The sequence below is a fragment of the Nestor notabilis genome, unplaced genomic scaffold, assembly GCF_000696875.1.
Source record: "Nestor notabilis isolate BGI_N333 unplaced genomic scaffold, ASM69687v1 scaffold23021, whole genome shotgun sequence".
NCBI lineage: Eukaryota > Metazoa > Chordata > Aves > Psittaciformes > Psittacidae > Nestor > Nestor notabilis.
In genome coordinates this window covers 672-23422 of record NW_009915470.1, presented here as the reverse complement: position 1 = coordinate 23422, position 22751 = coordinate 672, and the positions used below count along the sequence as shown (strand labels likewise).

The following is a 22751-nucleotide window of genomic DNA, read 5'->3' as shown; positions in this document are numbered from 1 at the left end:
CTAAAACAGATTCCTGCTGCTCATACCCTCACCATAACCCGTGCTAGAAATTATTACTACTACAACGTATTTTGTTTACAAGTACTAAATGTGAAGTTGCACACATTTTCATAGGGCATTTTTCAGACATTTTTGTGTTACTGCATCAGAAACACAACAGTAAACTATGACACGCCTTGCAGCTTACCGAAGATAAGTATTTGCTGAGAACCACTACTGACCTGTCCGTGCCCACTGGGTGTCGCTGTAGGCAGGGCCAAGATACTCGGGCGTTACAGGGAATTTGGTTATTGTGTAAGTTACTTTTTTTCTCCTAAATTTATCTCTAAGAATTCTTGTATGAAGCTACAGCTGCCCTGTGCAGAAATGCTTACTATAAAATGGAGCCAGATACTGAACTACTGCAGCCACTCCAGCAATGACAGGGTATTTTGTAACAAGTTTCCCATGGTTGATAAACAATATTTACATGAAGCAGAGGTTTTTTTCACTAACATTTTTACTGTGGCTTAAACTTCAATTACAGTAGTAACACCAACCTTTAAAATTTATAGATATTTGGATACATGCTGATTCAATGTTTTATCTAACGCTCACCTGAAACAGATCTCAACACCTGTATTACTTCAATTTGAGCAACATCCCTCCCAAACAACACTCAAATTCATTTATTTCCACCCCCAGAGTATTTCCCTTCCGGCAGAGGAAGGAATATACTGTCAGAAAGTTCTTAACATGGGAAAAAGCCCTCCAAACACCACTACTGCCCTGCCACTAACAAAACAAAAAGCTCCAAAGCAAAGCAACACACACTTTTTCCACGATCTAATTGTGAAGGAATCGGCCAAGCCAACTGATTCCACTACCAAACAGTCATACAAGCAGAGGTTCAATACAAGCTACAGAAGTATGGGAGAAGACAGATAAACACACCTGCAGTTACACTAATGAGAATTCAGTGCTGCCATGACTGAAGCCATTTCTTGGTTAACAATTCACTGTTGATTTAACAGGACTACAGCTTTGAAGGCAGCACGGACAAACCTTAAGTAAAGGTCTTGGATGTGAGAAAACAGTGAACACAGTTCATATGTGAAAGACTGCAACTGATGCCATGCTCAGTTCAATAATGTGGCAGAGAGAATTTTTTCTTGCCTCCTGGCTCTGCAAGTGATCCTTCACATTACCATCGACTGACTTCTTCCAGAATCCAAGTTAGCCCATTTAAACATACTCGGATATTCACAGTAATGTGGACAGAACCTCTTATTTTTAAATGCTAGCTCAAAGACAGAATTCAGGATACTAAAAGTCCCCAAACACATTAGTTTATTTAAGGTGATAATACAGTCAGCAGACAACACTGCAAGCATGCCAAGAAATAAATACTTTGATTCCAAAGCAAACAACTAAATTTAAAAAAAAAAAAAAAAAAAAAAAAAAAAAAAAGAAAAAAGAAAGCACCTTTTTACAGTTGGATGGCACATACCTGCTCTTGCACTTGTAATGAAGTTTTCTGTTCTGAAGGCTCTGTGCTTTCTGCCTTTGGAGGATTTGCATTTTGTTGCGTTCCAGAACTTGATATAATACTTAAATCATTATTCTGATTCTGCAGGTAAAAATAAAAAAATAAAAAAAAAGGAAAAATATTGACAGAAATAGATGACTTTAAGTACACATTTACCCACTACTTCAATCCTGTTCAGATGGCACTTGTAAATACAGAAATCAGTACTATGTACATTGTCTGTAAGACATTGTGGAATTCATGAATTTTAGGAAACAAAAAAATCATACAAAGACATCCACCATTTAGTATGTAGTCATAAAGCTTTTACTTTTTATTATAAAAGGAAAAAATTAAGAACTGGCTTCATACTTTCTTTGCCAAGAAGGAAAATGATATAAAAAAGGCAGGCTTTTCTACATCCTGTATCTGTAATAGCTGCTAATGAGGAAGTTTCCTACACTTCATTAATTTAAGAACCCCAACTAGAAACAGCTTAAAAAAAAAATCCTGTCAGAAATCATCCTGAATGGCTGGGAAAAGAGCCTGTCACCAACTTATTTCCACCAGCTGTACTTAACCACATACATGTATTTTCAGAAGGTGCTAATTTGGTTTTCTGTGAACAAGGTGAAACCAGACAAGAGCTACATTATAACAGACAGGATGTTTACAGATCGAGTTGACTTTCATCTTTAATAAATACACACATAAACAAGCGCAGAAGTTGTATTATCATTTGAATCACCAGTGAAAACACCCAAACTGTAGAACTGTCAAGCTCTCAGTAAGCAAACTAAAGCTGAACATTAGCATAAGACACCATGATTGTTCTGGTTGCTTACAGTAACAAAATATGGTTAAACATTTACCAACAAGTTAAAAACCAAACTGAGCTTTATTTTCAGTTTCTAAATGAAAGCAAATAAATTAAAAATTCAAGACTATATGTTGTGATTTAGGGACAGGGATGAGAAGCAACTTCTCCATCTTTCTGTCTTTTAGTCACTGACTTGAAGGTCAAAGCCCTTTGTGCCTGAACTGTTGGATGCCTTGTGGTTACCAGAAGAAAAAAAAAAAACACAAACCCAAAAAACAAACAAAGCAGTTTTCTTTTCACTAGTGGATAAGCTGCAGTATGTTTCTGTGCTCATACTGAAACACATCCACAAAACACCACACTATAAAAAGCATCCATTCACCTCATTTAAAAAAAAAAAAAAATAAATAAAACTCAGCATTCATTCATTTTCACATATGGACTTGAAGTAGTGAGTACTTGAAGGATTAAACTGATTTGGAATCCTAGATTAAATCACTCAGACCTTCATAAATCTCTTTTTCACTCTCTCTGCCCCTTTCTCATGCTGACACTCTGCCAATCTCATGTGGGCTGCACACAAGGATTACGGTATGATCCATCTGGAATGTACCAGGCAGATAAATACTTTCTACTCCTAAATACAAATTCATGCATAATTACTGACTGCCATAAAATAATAATAAAAACATTAAGGCAGAAAAGGTCTCTCAAAGCCATCTTCAAAGCAAGTTGGTTACTTAACATTCACATACTTTAGCTACAAGGAATTTCAAGATTAACATGCCAGACATTTGTTGCTAAAGCTGAGGTGATCAACGGAGCATTCCTCCAAAGAAGTTTGCTTGAAATGTGACCAACATTGTCCAATTCTGTTTATCTGGCAACTTCTACGTAACTACAGTCATAGGCCATGGCATTAAGTTGGAACAGATTCAGTTTACACAAAAAGGAAATTAAGTAATTATTCTAGTTTCACTAATGTTCTAAAGCATCAAGAAACAAACACACCCACCAACAAATGCAGACCAAGACACAACCCCTCCAATTATACAGCAGCTCTACTGTAGTCCATGACCTGCAGATTTCCCTATTGTATTACAGGCACCACAGACATTGGCTGATCACCACAAAATCTGTATACCATTGCCTGTTTATCAGTATTTTGTCTACAGAGATTCAGCCATGATACTTAGGAACTATGTTTCTAGCAAAAGCTTTTCAGTACTCACATGGAAAAGATCTGAAAATTAGGAGAGGAGAAGCAGGAGTAGCTGAAGTCATTTTTAAGAGCCGTCTGTTGGAAACATGTATTATCTAATACTGAAAGGACAAACAGGGAGGAAGGCTTCATCATAACCTAAGAGGGCACTACCAAACAGGGAGTTCCTGTGATGTGTGGTTTTTTTCTTCCCCAAAAGCCTTCAATTACTTCAAACCCATCACAGTTGATACAACACTGAAAGATGAGTCATTCAGGTTTTGATACTTCCTCCTGTGCCCTTACAAAAGCCAATACTTCCACAATGCTGGCCTTTGTACAAAGACACCTTCTCCCTGAACAGCACTGATGCTCAGAGTCGGAAGCATTCTTTTCTCCCTTTTTTTTTTTTTTTAATCTGTATTTAAAGCACTGAACAAACACATCATTGATTTTCAGAAACTGCTGTCTAGCCCGGGTCACATACATTGTATGGTTTGTCACATTTACCTGCCCTCAACTTACATCAGAAAGTGACAAGTTAAATCGGTTCATACAAGGCTTAATCCACACATTTCTTCTTTTCTCCTGTAACAATCTAGGATCCTACAAAGACCCAAACCTCAAGTACTCAAAGGAACTCTGCTGCACAAGTGACATCTGGAAGGAATCAAGCACTATACTCATGTGCCAACTCTTCTCCCACCAGTACAGCCACAAAACCCCATGCCACAGCTCTGCAATGTCATACATTATTCTGCCATTGCACATTCTTGTATTATTGTACTTGGGGAGAGGCATGATCAGAATCCTTGTTTCCTCTTTTGGTCTCCCGCATATTACCCTTATATTTGCCCTGGATGTATGAATTTGGTCCTTAAGACTACATACAGTAGCTCTTTCCTAAGAGAACTAATAATCTCCATTACGTAAATCTATGAATTTAGCACTGACAAAAGGTACCAGACTCATCCTTCTGAAGTCAATTAATTCATTAAAACAACAGACAGAGAGGAGAGAAATAGTCAACTGGGGAACAGAAGGATAGCAGAATAGTATTGTTATACTTCATGTACAGCTATTAAAAATATGCTTCCCAAAGTCTACAAATATACTGAATGACTGCATCTCTGATCTCTAATACTAGAAGATGTCTTTTGAGACTAAGAAGAGAGAGACATTGCTGGGTACAATTTTTATTTTCTAATCCCAGAAACAAAATTTGGATCACATGATGAGCATTCAACCTATCTTGCCTGAAATCAGAGACTGTTTCCTAGTATAGTGTACTTGAAGAAGGGAACAAGACATCTATCTGAAACAAGGCTACTGAAACAAGGGCAGAAAATGCCTGCTCTCTAAACAAAACACAGCTGATATGTTAAAAACTAGTTTCCAGATAGGCTTAATAATTCATACAACATGTAAATCCCACACTGTTTTAAAACATGAATTTTTCCCCACACCATCCCTTCTCTCTAAGTCATTCTACGTCTGTGCTTGTATCACAGGCAGGGGATAGTTCACAAAGTTTCTGGGCTTCTGTTATATTATTCAACATGCCAAAACATTTTAGTGTGCAGCTCAATGAATGATCTCGATTATGGCATGAATCACAGTGTATCTCCTCCAGTGACTTTCAGTATGCAAGAAAAAAAAATGAGAACCCAAGTTGTCAGCCAATATAAGAAACATTTAAAATAAGGAATTTCAAGATGACGAAAGCAGAGGTGGTCAGTGGTACTGAACATCTGCCGTGTAACAGATACCTATTCTTTCATGTTTTCTTTAACAAAAAACTCACAAAACGAGACAGTAGATGAGTACTGAGATGAAGCAGCCCCCACAGCTGTTTTCAAAAAGCATTTTGTTGGGTCTGCATCTCCAGGTATCCATTTTTAAAACTGTATTCCCCCCCTCCCCAAAACAGGGCAATTCAAACATCACAATATACAGGCTCATTAAATTAGAGATAAGGTGCATTACTTTGCAATCTCAGGTAAGAGTGTGTTGCATTGGACAAGAGAGATTTATTCTCTATCATCTCTCTCTCAGAAATCACAGGGAATACTACTACAGTGGACTCCATGTGACATCCTAAGCCCCTTATTCTGAAGCAGAAGTAGTATTTTTAGTTGTTTATAAGGTTAGAGGAAAACAAAGAAAAGGGAAGAAAATATTTCCTTACTCTTTCATATTCATCCTTGGCTTTACTAAGCATTTCCAGGATGTCAATGGGCTTGTTTTCACTGCAGCCATTGGTTCTGGTAGGACTTTTTCTGTCCTGGGAAACTTGCTGTGATCTCTGAGCTTCTTGTTCTACCACTCTGTAACGGGAAAGAAGAAACAGGGTTTAAGAATTTTATCTAGAATTAAAATCTTGCAAAAAACAGTAAAGAAAAATGTACTCCCAGCATATTAACACATTTTGTTCTGCCTGAGTAAAAGCCTAACACATAGCTGTCCAAAGTTACACAGGCTTTCATTTGCTAAAAGGTTTATACAAGTCAAGTTGTCAAGTGGTCTGTACAATTTATCTCCAATGCAGACAGCACTGGTCTCTCACACAGTCTGCCTACAGTAAATACTACTTCTGTGAAACTGTCATGTTTAGACGTTTTCACAATAAAATATGTGGACATCCAAGCACGCAATATACAAACAGCACATGTATTATACCACAGACTTACTTCCTAACCTTTTTTCCCATATTTAGCCAAAGTGCAGCCATGTTATTCAACAAAATCAATTACAACACAGTTCTGATTCAGGATGAGGCCTACCATTACACAACACCACGAAGACAGTGGGAAAGAAGAGATCTGGCTCACACCAGATGCCTCTGGAGTCAGCCTGCAAGGAGGCTTACAGCAAATCACCTTACTCCCCCACTTAAGGCTCTGGGAAGAATGACAAACCATTTTCTTCTTTAGCTGTTGTCATTCCAATTACCTGCAGGTCTATAACACATACTTCCCCCTGGCCTTTGGTGCCTACAGTTCATTCACCATTTCTCCACCCCCACCTGTCTCAAGTATCAAAACCTTTCAGTTTAAAAGATGGTTAAGGCATGCAAGAAGAAAATGTATACCTGGTATGTTCCCCTAATAAAAGTACAGGCAGCATATACTTCTACTCCTAATCCACTTGCAATTCACAAGATATACACGGCTGTGCAATGCGCTAAAGCTTATCCTCTTGAAATAAACACACACCAGCCTGTAATCCCTTCTTTTTTAAGCCTGCATTAATGAAATATGTTAAGAAAAAACAAGCACTGTAAACAGGGCAGAGCTCTGGAGCTGGCATGGCACTTGTGACCTCTCAAGCTGTGGAACTAATGGCTGATGGGGGAGCCAAAAAGTGCCATCATAACAATCACAGAAAGTGCCAATCATTCCAGCCTCCGGTTTCTTTGGGTCAGTTCGGATTCAGAACAAACTGTAGACTTTAGAGACTGCAATTAGATATTCATATGCACCTCTATGTTGCCATTTCTGGGCAAAAAAATAGTTCAAGTTTTGGAAGTTTCTTTCCAGTTTTCCAGCAACCAAACCTCCTCACGTCACTAGAGTTTAGCTGTGTTTATTTGAAGAAGGGTTGGATTTAGCTTTTAATAATTCAACATTGCTTTCAAAATTACTTTGAAAATTTTAAATCATACCAGCTGCTTATTTAACCAGCTTCTCACTATTATACAGCTTTTTCTGTCTGTAAGCAAGCATTCACCTGCAAATGGTAACTTGGAACAGGGAGGCCAGTCTACACTGTCTGACAATTTTTAAGAACTGCAGTATGTGCTCATTTGGATGAAGCAGCTCAATACTGTACAAATGTTTCTATGGTGACACCCTGAGAGAACATTTTGTTCCAGCACCCCACGCCATCACACAACCCTGACTTAGGACCTGTCTAAACTCAACTCCAAACTAGGGGTGAGAAAGGGCAAGGTAAGAGAATACCAGAATACTTTGCTGAGATTTTAAGTGTCAACATAATTGTATCAGAAAAATAAATAGTTAAAGGGAAATTTCTTTTTTTAATAATGAATTACCCTCTCATGCAGGTAAGTGTCTAATAGCTCTTCCTCCATCTTCTGTCTTGTGCAGGTTACAGTCAGATGGTGGTGATGGGGCAAATGTAAAACACTATACCCCCAAAACTCCCTGCAATACTGTCCCACTTTTAGCTTGCTGCCTGTATCTCAGAAGCCAGTTTGGGTCTGACTGTTGAAACAGGGTAAAACAAGCCTGTAGACTAACCTATAAATAACCCCCCCCTTGAATTTATATGTCAGAATGCAATAGTTTCACAAAGATTTGAAAACTCTAGTTTCTGTCCTACTGCATCTAGAAAGCTCATCCCTCAAACATCAACTGGACCCAAACTAAGTCCTTTGGAATTCAGGAGTTTGATGACTCCCATTATATGGTGGGGGTTTTTTTTATTTCAGAAAATTCTAGATTTTTTTTTTAAAAAGGAAAAATTTCTGTACACTGTAAGCCTTTGCTGAGGAAGAATTTAACTAATGCAAATCTGTACATTGAGCATGCTCTCTACGCAATCCAGGATTAAATCTTTTTTCAAGCAAGGCCTGCTGTTTCCTTCCATTATATTAGGCAGTGGAAGAGGCACACATTCCTCCAGGGATAGTTGCTGCTGTGACAGTTTGCGTAAGAATATCTGCAGTTACAGCATCGAAAATATACCTGGCACAACCTCACTGGAGGGACTGGGGTGGGCAGAGCGGGGAGAGAGAGAGAAAGAGAGAGAGTACGTGAGAAGTGAAGTCTGTGATTGCAAAGCCTACAAACACTAACTTACTTTTGAAAGATAAGCCACCAAAATATAAATGGATGGTCTGCAATCTTGTTAATTCAGTCTGGCACAATAAGGTCAAGTTAAACCCCAGGAAACAGAGTACAAATCTCCTTGAAGCCTTATATGGATGTGTTTCTGAAGCTCAGAGGTATAATAAAGGCAGTACTCTTTCCTACCAATAATAAACCCCCCACCTAAACAATAGGGTAAAAATCTAATTTCCACCCAAGACAAAACTATGGAACAAAATTAATGCTCTTGGAAGACAATGTAAATATTTATTTCAAAACGTACTGATCTAAGCCTGATGGAGCCTGCTACCATGTGCTGAAATGCAACTTTCCTTCTCTAAGATTCAGTTTTATTCAACTAAGTTAAAAAGTATATTTTAAGTTTTCTTAAATACGTCTTTCATCCCAGGATGAAGTAATTCCTGCAATTTCAGCCTCCCTCGCATAGAGAAGCACACAAAAGTATCAGCATTTTTACCTTTTTTCTGACTGCCTCTACACATCTTGGGGGAGAGAAAGCTTGATGTTTGTGGAAATAGATGTCAGCAAAATAGTATCAATCCACTTTTCAGCAAGTTTCTAACAGCAGCCTCAGAAGTGCAGCTTTCCCATCCTACAGTTATGTGCAACTAGAATGCCTTCATTTCGTTTTCCCCAATATGAACCTTTAGATACTCAAAAGCTGTAACATGTGTGGTACCAAACGAAGCGGGATTTCATTCTACAGCGCTCATACAACAAATACAAGGAAATAGACCTACTCTAAATAGCTGTCTTAGTACAGAAATAGCCTCTGCCAATACTTTTGTTACCCCAAAACCAATACACAACTTTAAAGGAAAAAAAAAATACAAGTATTGAAACATTCAGTGATCCAATAATGAAGATGACTTTATGAAAGAAGAAACCACTCAGATAATCAAAGAATTACTACTAGCACTTACACTAGCTAAGGTCACTTAATACTCTTTTCTGACCAAGTTAATAGCAGCAAAGACAAAAAAAAAAAAATCATACTAAAGTGAGGTCCTAGCCAGCTCAACAAAATTTAACTGTCTGTATTGGTCAATACCTAGTGAACACATTTGATTTCTCTAGATCCACTTGCATTAAGTTTGAAGTAACAAAGCTCAATACATGTTCCCCAAAGTCTGCTTGACACACTAGCTCTAATTTCAGTTTCAAAGATACTTGTAATCCAGAGTCATTCCAACACCCACCATAAAAAGTTCCAAGATGTGAAAAATGTGTTTCAGCTTTTTGACCTTCCAAAATAATTTGTAATCTCATAAACTTTCTAGGGTGCTGAGATGCTACAGTCACAAGAGCATGTAAGTATCTGCACCATCAACAGGGGTGAATCAGTAACACTAGCTCTGGCACTTCTGTGTGTCAAGAAAGCTGCAACACAGGTATTAGAAACCCAAGAAAAGGCAGTAGTTTGCAAAGCAGATAACAATAAAGTTTAGATTATTCACAGACTGACTTTAAATGACCCTGCTGTGTCATTAACCAGCAAAGAGGTTAGATGTGCTTTATGGACTGGGATGCCATGGCTAGACTGGTCTGTTATCTGATTACACTTTTAAAGATCCCTGAAGTACTTCTAGTTCACGATTCAAGCTATAGGGACTAGGTTTAATAGCAAATTAACTCAAGTTTTGCTATATGACACTTCCATCTGCACTGTAGCTGTACATGACAGAGCAAGAACATGGTAGAGTTCAAAGAGCTCAGCTTTCTCTCCCACTTCAAACATTAATTGTTGTCTTAAAAGGTGCATTAAAATAAGAAAGCCATGACCATCTGATGCTCTGCTTATACAAAGGAGAGGCAACAGCCATTTTCTTTGTTTTGGTAACAATTTCCAACAGTCAGTTTCACACAACTGTTGTCAATTAACCCTTGGAAAAGCCAAATAAGAGCAAGAAGTTCAATGCAGCTGTGAGAGGAGGAGCAAGAAGTGGGAAACAGGAACTGTATAGACTTATAACGATGAGAGAAAAGAAAACCAAGAATTTAGAAAGATCTTTATATCATATATCAAAATCCATAATTTGTGTTGTTTTACATGGCTTCTGTGGGGAAAAAAACCCAAAATAACCCAAAGCAAAAACCCCAGACCAGGAAATTAGAATTCTGAGTAAGTATATGGAAACTAGTCAAAGTGTTGGCCGGTCTTCAAGTTTTGTCTGTCTTCAGGATGTCCCAACTTGCAAGACACAACATGCTGATTGAGGCATGCAATAGAAAAGAAAGTTCAGGGAAGTGAAAAGGAAAGTTCACGAAAGATAGCGAAGAAAAGCACAGGAGAGAATAAGGAACGACAAGATATCCCTCTAGAGTACGTTTGCATTTTGCATCTTTTGTAGTGTAAACTATCCTATCAAACAATCCAAGCTCCTTCCTTTTGTAAGGACACTGAAGATTTGCTGAAGTTAATTCTCATCCTTTTCTATTAGTAAAACATCTTGGCTTAATCTGCAAGCAGCTCCCCTGAAGGAACAGAAAAGTGCAAGAACAGCCTTCAGTCACAGCGTTTCAAAGACTTTATGCCACATCATCAACTCAACCAGTTCCAGCCTCCTTTGACATCTGTTGTTCTTCAGGTTGAAACCCTCCAGCTGTGCAACCATCAACAGTAAAGGGACACTAACTACACTGCTGCAGCAACAGCAGCTTCAACAAACTAGCAAACCCAAGTTAATGCAAATACAGTCTCTTAAAGTTTGAGACCATTTCAGAATTTTTCCTGCTGCATGACATCTCTAGGAGCCCTCTGAACTACAAACCAAGAATAAGTGACATGGCAGCTTCATGAACCAACTTTATCCCCAGAGGAGAAGAAAAAAAAAAAAAAATAAAAATGGAAGGGGTGGGGGGAAAAAAAGAGGGGAAAAAAGAGAGGGGAAAAAAGGAATAATAATAATAAAACAAACAATCCAGAAATTACCAACAAGCTCCTATCATTTCATAGTTTTCCTTGTACTCCCAACGTTGCTTTAATTCTGTAAGATTCCACCTACTTCTCCCACTAGTCTCCAACCCTTCATTTCAGTCAGAAATAATAACTAAGCCTTAAAAGCAAAACACTCCACAAATCCAAACAAAAGCAAGCCCACCACCAAACAGACCACAAAACTAACCAAAAAAACATGGCCATCATTTATTGGCCTGCAGAGGTTCTTTTGCCAGCATCTCTATACAAAACAAAATAAACAGTGTTCACGTTTGCTTTCATTGGAAAATGCCAACTAATGCTTAAACTGATTTTTTTTACCCCTTAACTGAAACTTTTAAGGTTGTAGTTTTTTTAGCAGAAACCCAGCATTCTGATTACTAAAAATCCTGTTACTATACTAGTTAAGGAGAAAAAAACCCAAACATGTTCACTAGGTTCATTTTTTTCTGTATTGCATAAAAGAATTACAGAATATTAAGTACTTACTTAGCCATGAGTTTTGCTATTCGATGACAGTCATTCTTGTCGTAAAACCAGATACTGTAAATTGACACTTGAAAATAAGAAAAAAAAAGTGCAAGTATAAGACAAGGGTTTTTTTTTTTTTTAAAATCAAATCAGTAGGAAAAAAAATAATCCCTTAGGTCTGCAACATATGAATTACCATCAGTTTCCACTCAATACTCTGTGTGACTGACTAGCATTTATAAAGTAATCAGAAATAGCACATGTGCAAACACAAATCCAACTTCAGATGGATTAAATGCAAGAACTACAAAATGTTGATACTGTTTGTAACGAAAAGTGACAGAAAAATGAAGTTTTAACTATCAGATGCCTTCTCACTACAGTTGCAACCTTCTGTTTTGAATTACTGACTTCACCATTTAAACTAGGCTAAAGAATATCCTTTCTATTTTTTAAGCACTTGTTTTTGTCAATTTTTGAAGGTCAACAAAAATGTTAAAGTTGGAATTATGGTATGATAGTTTAGTCAGAGGCTTTCTGGTTGTTTCCCTCTCCAAATTCTTTTTGTGAAAGTATTTGTATAAGAAGGATACAGTACCAAAGCGCCAATCATACTGTCACATTCATAGAGCAGCCTGTATCTAGATTCATATTGAATCCTACTCTTTGAGGGTACCGAGGACAAACCAATGAGGGCAAAATCAGCTCAGCAAAACACTAAGCCCCATTCTGGCTTCCAGAATGGTTAAAATTCCACTGAAAGTCCACAGAGTTAGAGCCTGAAAGACACTTCACCAGAAGGAGAAACTTTGTCAGTAGTACCATGTGCTACTTCTTCATCAGCAATCCCACTTCAAAGAGGCTGTTTTTTCTTCCCCACACTCATCTCTTCACTGTCCCCACAGTAGTGCCAATACAACAAATTGCAGAACTCTTTTCAGAGTTGTATTTAATCCAATCCACAAGACTGGTTATTTTAAATCTCAGTTCACCTATGAAGTTCGTCAACGCACAGTGTGCAAGTACATTAAACTTTACTTTACATGTGTTACCATTAAAATATTTTCATTTCTGAAAAGGTGCTTTTAGCCTTTTAAAACCTCGTCTTTGGCAGTTCCTGCCAATATTTTTATGAAGTCGAAATCACAGATTATAAAAAAAATATGCTATAAGGTGAAAGTATGTTTAAAAAACCTATACATTTTCCAGCCAGATGTAGTTACTTATTTCAAAGTGATATCTGCACATTTTCCTACACCCATTCTTTTCCTCCTCAAAATAGACAAAAATCTCAAAGTCCACTCAAAATCATTTCAAGCCATGGCAAAGACAGCAATTATTTACCAAACAGTTCCAGTTATCACAGGCTTACTGTGGCTTTCTGTGTTGGACCAAAACCCTGAAACAGTCATGCCCACACTTCATTTCTGCAGCAATATCCTAAGACAAACTGAAGTTCTACTTCACTTCTTTTATTAACAACTGTATTCATTTGGGTGTTTGTTTCAAGTTACAGCTTAAGTAACAGACAACAAAGCTTTTCAAGTCATAGACAAAGAAATAAATACAGTACAATTTAAGGAACTTTCTTCTTACAAAAGACAAAACAATAAAAAAAGCAAACATGTAGCCAATGCTTATGAAATATTTATTGATATTGACAGTTTAATACAACTGCATTGTCTACTGGATAGAAACCTGAAAATGTTTCTAGTTTCAGCTACTTCTGTAGTCATGTAGCATATTTTAGCATTGAAGAAAAATTTTTTTCTGACTTCATTATCAGACGAACTGCCAAGAGAAGAAAGCTTCTTCAAAAGCATACTTGCTGAAGAAATGAAGATAAGGAACCTATAATGATATCTTCATGGGACAAATGATAAAAGTCACACTCGATTCTGCCAGAAACAGGTCTACACAAGGCCAGAAGTAGATTCAAATCTCAGTCTGGTGCACAGACTACCTGGCTTTTTTCCACTTTGTATTACTGGCAAGCAATCAGAGGGAGTCACCACAAAACATTAAGAGTACTACAAAGATGTAGAGCAGATTATGAACAAGTAAACTTGCGCATTAACTTAGATCTGGTCCAAAAGGCTGGAATGTTTAACTTCCTCTTTGCAAAAGAGGAATTATCAATTCAGCTCGCTTGCCCCAGAAGTATTGTGTGTCCAACTCCATTACTGTATTTGACATACTTCAAGCATGCATGCAATTTTAGCTATGAACATCCTTTTATTAAAAGGAGAGCTGGTACTTACCAGTTCTTTTATTTATATATATATATATGTGATCTTTTTACTACACCCAACAAAAACATCAGCTGAATGTTCATAAGTCTAATGGCCTATCTTTCTACTGCAGTTCTTTTAAGATTTTCATCCAACAAAAGCCAATAAATGGACTCATTTTTTCATTTAGTTCAACACTTTCTATCCAGCTTTTCTACACTGAATTTTGACACACAAGAAGTAATAAGTAATCCATACCACAGACAAATCAGACTTTATAAAATGAAAAGAAGTCATTGGTTATCTTCATCTACATTCTTCTCTAACAAAGGTAATATTTATTAGAAACACTGACCCACAAATATTTATCTAAGCACAACACTCAACTTTTCTCCAAACTTGACTGGGTCAATCATTAAAACTTGACTGAAATTACTATGGGAAAACAGAGATTTTGAGAAAACAAAAGCTTTATGGAAGTCCTCCTGCTCAAGCCTAACAGCTGGGTGACACCAAAAGGAAGATCTTGGTCTCCTCAGCACCACACTCTCATTGCTTCCTTGGGCAGTCAGCTTGTTGTTCCAATACCGCCCAGACAGCAGATCTGAATTAAGAGTGGGGATAGCAAAGAGCACCAATGACATGGGGGCCTCACTTTTTGGTAACATAAAATGAAGTTGCATCCCAAAGCTGTACTTTCACTTCAGTGTGCATTTTAACTAAGCAGAAAGAAGCGGTGTCATCACTCTTGTATTCCCATAACTTTGCTGTTGACTCATCCTACTCCAGTTCACCCCTCTCCCTCATGTCAACTGGATACATTTTAGTCCAGAATAGTTTCTTGATACTATTTGTGCCTCAAGTTTACAAACGTGCCATGTAGCACGAGAGAGAACAGAAACAAGAAGCTGGGGGCAAATGTTCATGAAACTGTAGTCAGAGAATACAAGGCCAGAAGTGCACGTGGGACGCATCAGCACTGCTAGTTTCAGCAATTCCAGATACTACCACTCTCTTGCCTTAGGCAGTTCAGCAATTTGTGCATAGAGAGCTTCATGTCATTCAGAAAGATGATGTTTAAAAGTTACCTTAACTAGCTGGAAGAGTTGACAGAAGAGAAAGAAGTTTTATTTTACAGTTCTAATTTAGATGTTACTATTCAATGAAAACTAACAACTGGAAGGGGAGGACAAATAACAACTTTCAAGCTGTCTCTAGAAACAACTCAATTTGAAAGCCATCCTATAGTCTATAAAGAAAATTATGTACCTACATCATTCACATATGGTATATGCATCATATTAACTTCAAATACAGTTTAAGACAAAAGCACATAAAGCAATTTCAAAGCTCATAGTTCTTCTAACAGCAAGGTTAGCTGAAATGTCACCTCTCCTCGGTCAATCTCATTCATTATTCATATTTTCCTCAATTTAAATATTAGCCTGCCACACAGATTTATAAGTCACTGGAATTAATAATAAAAAAGCCCCTCCCTTTCTTATTGTTTTGAATATCTAAGGCCATCTCACAAATACAGTTCACAGCACAGTCCCACATGCAGTTGCACTGGAGTAATTCAGCAGGTGGCAAGCAGGATCCAAGACTAGGAACCCTTTAACAAATGCCACCTGATGAAGTACAGCGTGGAAAACAGTGATTACTACTTTGCTACACCAAACCAGAGTGGAAACCCCCTTCCAGTTAGAGTGCCATCTTTCAGGTCAAACAAAATATTTTTAGAACTTTACAGCTTTCAATGGTTCCTCCCCCCACAGCTTTCATTGCTGCTTCTGAGGTATCAAGAACAGGCTCCTTTCTTATCTTAGCCTGTACTGCTGGGTTAATGCGCTTGCTGGAGTGCCATTCAGCTTCAGCAAGCACAAAGATATGTTATACTTAATGCATTGCCAGCTGGGAACAGATGTGATAATGAGAGACTTTTCTTACCAGGAAAGGTGCCCTGTTTTGAAACCACTCAGGAGCTCTTTCAAAGAATTTTAATTGGAATTATGGAACTAATTTTGCTTTTGATATTCTGAATATAACTTTGGGTAACTAATAACAATACAACAAGCCTGGGAGACAGCACTTTAACCTAGTTTACAACTGAAACATACAGACCTTTCCAAAATCCATTATTTTTGGTTTACTAACTCTTACCCTTGGACAGGAATAAGAAGCAAGAGAAAACAAAAAACCCACACCAAACAAGGACCATTTATTTTAACACCCAAGTTTTATGCTTGGCATCTGTCTTTTCAGCACCATGGAAATCAATCTGCCTGACCTTGCAAGTGAACTAGCTTGGATTAAAAAACCTTTTCATCAAGACCAGCACCACCAATACAGAGGAAAAGTTACAAATGAGAAAGACTTTGGGGAATACTTCTTGCAGACTTCAAGAGGTAAGTTGACCATTGTTTAAAACTTTGACTAGTTTTCCTCTATTATTAAGCACACTATCAACTACTATCTCCAAATTCTTACATTACAGGTCTGAACTTTCAGACTGGATTATTATTACTTTTACTGGCAGAACTGTATGTATTTTTTTTAAAAGAGGTTAGCAGATTTCACAAAATACAGGCAAAAGGAAACAAGCTTAGGTTCATAACAAAAAACCAAACAAACAAAAAAAAAGGCCGGTAAGATTCAATGCTTCATGAACAAATATTCTAAAGAATGTGCATGTGTCTAGAGGGAAAGTTATACAAGGGTCATATGGACCCAGCAACACACATTCCAGATTAAGCAATAATAAACAGCACATTAAGTATGAAGTATAATCTAAAGAAAATATAAAACATACCTTTTGAGATGAAATCTAAATCAGAAAAATGTTACATTTAGCAAAACAATTTCTTTTCATTTTGGTAATTTCTTGATTTGTTCACATTTAGAGATATTTGCTTTCTTCAATTTTTTCTAACAATGAAAAGTAGAATACCTTTTTTTTTTCCTATTTATCACTGTAACTGGTATAATGTCTCAGAGCTTCTCAGTCACACTCCTGACTATTTTTGCTTTAAGATCTGATGTAACGAATCATGAGCAAATGCCCTAAGTTTTCAGGCAGCATTACATACAACTTTATAAGCAGATACAGTGTTTCTCAAAGACTTGGGGTTAGGTATTCTTTTGAGGCTTGAACCATATTATGCAGCCAGAAGGATTGAGGGGGAAAAAAAAATAAAAAATAAAATCTGAAGTTAAGAAAGATTTACCCATTAATGGCTAAAATTCTGAAAAGGTGGGAAAATCATCTCTATGTGTCTAACATCTAACCAGAATAATGAGTAACAAATAGACCCAAATGTCTTCCATTCATTGAGAGAACACAACAAAAGTTAGATGTAAGAAAGACGCTGTATTACTTGGTCTATTTTCCTTCCAGAACACCCATGAAAGACTCCTTCATATCCCACCTTGCAAGAACAGAGGGATAAAGGATCTTATGTCTACAGCTTAATGAAAGTTAGTTCTGATATGCAAACTAAAGATTCCATTGCATATTAAAAATAAGTACTTGAACAAATAGAACTACAAAAGAATGGTAAAACCTACAAAAAATATGATCTGGCATGATAGGCTATACATTCTTATAGCTTCCTGCCAAGCAAAAGTAATGTTTTTGTAATATACTGCTTGCAAAGTTCCTCACATACCTTGTTAGAAGCTCTGTACAGATTGGAGTATATTACGTGATATACTCAGAACAGCTTCTCACGCTATTTCAGACAGAGGTCCAATCTGGTAAATGTAACAGACTTCACCCTCATTATCTTAAGTCAAGACAGAATCTCAGAACAAAGTGTTTATAAAACAGTAGTATCATATTAGGTTATAAATCTTGTTAATACAGAACCTCCCCTGTGTATGTGGTAGCATAATTCTGCTCTGACCATCTTCTACTATTTCTGCTATGCCCTGTGGAAGTGTAAACCCACATTTGTCACTGGTCCTGTTAAAACCTAAATATATAGGCATAAAATATGTTTGACTCTGCCAAAGAGCAATATTAATAAACACTATTTCAGGTTTTTAATCAGATAGTCTGAATTATTTCCCATCTGTAAGCTAAGGAAACAGAATCAACAGTTCAATCATACAGCAATTGTCACAGGACAACTTACTGTTAAGACTTTACTGTTTAAGACTTTTCCTCAAGCAGGATACAAAAAAAAACCAAACAAACAAACAAAAAAAAAAACAAAACAAAAAAACAAACCAAACCCCTAAACCACTACAAGAAACAGGCTGTTGCCAACCCTCTATGTAAGAGGTAATTTTTCCTTGTACAACCTTCCCTCCTCTTTCAGTCATTAAAGGATTTCAGAAGAACTTCACATTAAGCCCTTAGAGATACACATCACATTAACCGCTGGCTTAAACCTATTTGAATTAGTCCCAAAAATGCCAAAGTTATTCATGCCAGCAGGCAGCTGAGCAGAAGCAGACACCCTTCTGCATGAAGAGAATTTGGACACTCCCAAATCTACACATACAAATAAAACATACATGTTGAAATTTATCTGCAAATCCAAATTAATCCTGAAGGGGTCTTCTGGGGGTGTTCTTTGGCTGGCTTTTGGTGTTTGGTCGTGTCCCCCACCCCCCATTTGTTTGGGGTTTTTTTGTGCATTGGTTTTTTTTTGGTCATTGTTTTTTTGTTTTCCTAAGTTTCATGAACACTCTGCAGACAGAGGCAAACAGCTTTAAAACTGAAGATCTCAATCACATAATTTGTTTTTTCCTAACCAATTCAGGGAACCAAGGTCAGCAAAATTTAGAAACTGCACGTAAGAAAAAGAATCCAAACACAACTAAATGCAAAACATAAGGGAGTTAGCTGTGCTGAAATCTTAAGGAATAAAAAGCTCAGATACTGTTTTCTATGCATTTAAGCTTGTATTTGAACAAAATGAACACTAGCAGAGCACACAAAAACTGATCTCCTGCTTATTTGTGACACTTGGGGAAATAACTGATGATGTGCTAACTACACTGTTTCTAATCTGCAATCAGCATAGACTGTTTCTGGATATGCTACCAGCCTTTTCCAGGAGACAGGACAGAGTGATGAAACAAAGGATACCTTCTGACCAAAGCCTCTTAAAGAGCCTTTTAAAATGGGAAAGATATTGGGGGGGTGGGGGGGAGCGGAACAAAAAAAAAAAAAAAAAAAAAAAAAAAACCACAACCAAACCCAGGATACTCTCAGTTCCTTCAGAATGCAATTATTTCCTGTATCCAGTCTACAAAGCCTATAATATTTTCCTTGCTCACCTTTGTATGAATGTCTTCCTTCCTTGTACCTTCTATGTCATCTCTATCCTAACTCCCACAGATCTTACACAATAGTGTCCCACATGAAGAGGGGAGCTTTCATCAATTAAAAAAAAAAAAAAGCACATAATTAGCTTTAGGTGTTGCTAATGAACTCTCACACAGCCTCCCTTCTCTGACTGCGTCCTTTAAGTGATCCTCTAATCACTCCCACTATCATAGACGATGGTAATTCCACAGTAGCTCCCATTTCCCTGATACCATCAGCAGTTCCAACAAACAAATGAATCAGCTTCCTGCTTCCCTTACCCCACAATTCCTCAATCTCACAATTGCACTTCTTTCTTCTACTATCATCTCATCGGCCATCCTACCCCTACCACCATCACCTACAGCTCCTCTTCCTCCCAAACCAAGCAACCTGCTAAAACATCCAACTCAATGCAGTATTTTTCCTCTCCCAGTTTCTTGCCAGTCATTTACTTCCCTAATCATCCAGGCTTCTCAAACTCCTGAGAAGTTTTGACTTTTTCCTATCAGTGACACAGAAGGAAGATTGCCAAGATCATCAAACAGAGGAGACCACCTACCTCATGTTGTTCTTTGTCACCATAATGGAATCTATGCTACTACTCACAGACCCTAGAGGCTTTCCAAGAGAGAAAAAGGAAGGGATTAACATTTGACCGTTCTTTTGGCTACAGTGAAGTGCGGCCAAAGCAGTGTTTCTATCTGTAATTCAAAGGGATATTCTGACAGGAAGAAGACATGGTGTTGAGAAGTACTGCACTGAAACAGCATACAGGCAGGTTCTCCGAGTAACTGAGTAAGAGGAACCTGTCATGAGACAGCAGCAAACTAGTCTGAAGAACTCTGCCTAGAGAAGAAGACATGAAATGGTACCTTTGTATCAGCAGGATCCTCCGCTCTGTGGAGTGCCTTTTATTTATCTACTTAACCTACTGTGAATTTCATATACACACATACTCCCTCTTCCCCTCTGTAAGGGCTACATAATTTAGCAGGACTTTTTGTGTGCACCTGCTTGGAACACAGTACACCAGGACTCTGAACCTTGACTGATGTTCCAACACACTATTAGATTTCAGAAGGCAGCAAGAAGACACTGACTATTATTTTTACCACTCATCTGTACAACAACTATCCCAACACCCAAACTTGCTGGAGTCCAGACTCCAGGAAATTTAGTATAGACATCTATCTCTCAAGTCCAAAACCTATTGTGGAGAAAGAAATCTTCAACGTAGAGATGAGCAATTGTCTCAACTTCTTGAAGCAGCTACCAATTAATCTTTACTTTTTTCCTTGTAAAAGAGGAAACCCTTAGAATATCAACAGACATTTCACTGGAAGCTGCCCTCACATTACACTTGAAACAGACATCACAGTAATCAGAAATGGTCTAGGTTATAAAACAGAACATGAAGTTTATATGAATTAGAGAAAGTTATACTCACAGTTAGCATTTCTGTAGAGAAGAAAAGGTTCATGGAGCTGAAACTCCAGATCTTTATTTACTGGTTCAACCAGGTTGTGCATGTTCAGTCGATTCACTATCGTAAAACCATGATAAGGAGAAGCTGACCTATTGTTTCAATTCAAACAAAACCAAGGATTAATACCTTCGTTAATGCATACTATTTTCTGAAACAGTTATGAATTAATTTTCAAATCCCTATTGCTTTATTAGATGAAGCTTTAGCAGTCCTGAAGCTTTGTCTATGCCATTTCTCGGCATACTGACTCATTTCACTTTAAAATTATGCTTACCTCAAAGTAGGATTAGGAGTAACGTTACAGTTCTACACTGCTAAACTGCTGAATCACAGATATGCCTCAAAAAAAAACAACCCTCAATCTATTTAAAAAAAAACAAACAACTAGGGCAGATCCAGGATTCAAATGCAAGTGTGCTTGATACTTCACATGAGACAATTTTGAGGTATTTTAAAACTGCTTAGTGAAACAATTTTTATTGTCTAGATTTTTGCTAGACACCAGGTGGTAAAACAAAACATTAAGCAAGCACTGCAAGTTCAAGACAGTTTTAGAGCTGTTTTCTCTTGCCACATGAATGTCCTGTCAGCACACACAATTGTGTCTGCAAGCACTCATATAATCAAGAGCAGCACAGTGAAGGGGTGGTAAAAACCAGATATAATTAGCCAGTAAATGTTAAGATTTCTATAACGATATGGCCACCTCTACCAAATGACCAGCAACAAAATCTGTCTATGGAGGGAGCAAGCGATTCTTACCATCACAAGTCAATCTTTCAATGTGCATAATAGAACTTGTTTGAAATAATCAGCTAGTCACAGGGAAACTTTTTGCCTTTTTTGTCTGTTTGTTTTTGTTCTGTATTAGTTTGGTTGGCTTTCTTATACTAAGTATTTCCAAGCTTGGAGCTAACGTAAAGTAGACAGGAACTGGTAACTAGTATCCCTTCACAGTGCCAGGATAAAATATTGCAATGACCTAGTCTGTGGCAGTCTGTGTCAGGTCTGCATTATTTATATGTCCCATATTGAACAGTGAAATTTCTTTGTTAGATTTTTTTATTTGCCTGTAATTTAAAACTTAAATCTGTGTTTGGTTTCACATGCTGGTTCTCCCCTTGCACCCCTTTTCTCCAACCTATATAACTGGCAGTTTCTTCCATGGTTTTGATGAGGAAATCAAGGAACCCCCCCCAAACTGCACACTAACAGATCTCCAGCCTTTAGGCAACTTTATTTACAAAATTTTCTGCCATATCCTGACAGTAAGTAAGGACAGATTATTTAAATTACCATCTGTATTCCTTTCACAATCAGCTTTATGGATTTTAAGAGACAAAATAAGACTCAACATTTAACTCAACACATTAATCAAATGAGCTCAATAAACTACGTTTTTGTGTGGCTACATATGCAGTGTTCATCAAGTTTTATGACATTTCAGCAGCACCTTTAAGTGCTAGTGTTAGTTATTCACTTATGTGCAGAGTAGTTTATTCTTTTTCGAGTATACAGACACTAACAGCTGGACAAATGAGTAATTACAAGTTCACTGGATGCTGTATATCCAGTATGAATGCCACACATGAAGCCACCTGATGTTTGTTTTCTTATGGAAGGGAACCACCCCACCCTCTGCCAAAAACCCCAACCAACCAATAACAAAACACCTTTACCTTTTGTACACAAACAAGGTCCCTTCTATGTTGGTTTTCTCCTAAAAAAAGACAGCAATTGTATTTAAGGGATATGCTTGTTCACACAGTTATATAGCTTTTGTATAGCATTTTATTTAATAAGATTTACAATATCCTTCTATTTCCATAGGACTTGACATCGTAAGACTAAAAATATGATCTCATTTTCAGAAACTACCTGTTTTAATTAGTAAGGTAGGAAATTAAACCCATTTCCAGAAGAT

At 37.4% G+C, this 22751-nt stretch overlaps 1 protein-coding gene across 1 annotated transcript in view; it reads right to left on the bottom strand.

Annotated features, from left to right (window-relative positions):
- Positions 1-22547, bottom strand: part of DCP1A (decapping mRNA 1A) — a gene marked incomplete at its 5' end in the record, with an annotated part of 32389 nt that extends 9842 nt beyond the window's left edge. Inside the window, 5 exons of the mRNA XM_010024164.1 lie at positions 1490-1609; positions 5717-5855; positions 11809-11875; positions 20789-20916; positions 22507-22547. Of these exons, the coding sequence (XP_010022466.1) occupies positions 1490-1609; positions 5717-5855; positions 11809-11875; positions 20789-20916; positions 22507-22547 (495 nt within the window). The remainder of the gene's footprint in view (positions 1-1489; positions 1610-5716; positions 5856-11808; positions 11876-20788; positions 20917-22506) is intronic.
- Between the last annotated feature and the right edge of the window lie 204 nt (positions 22548-22751).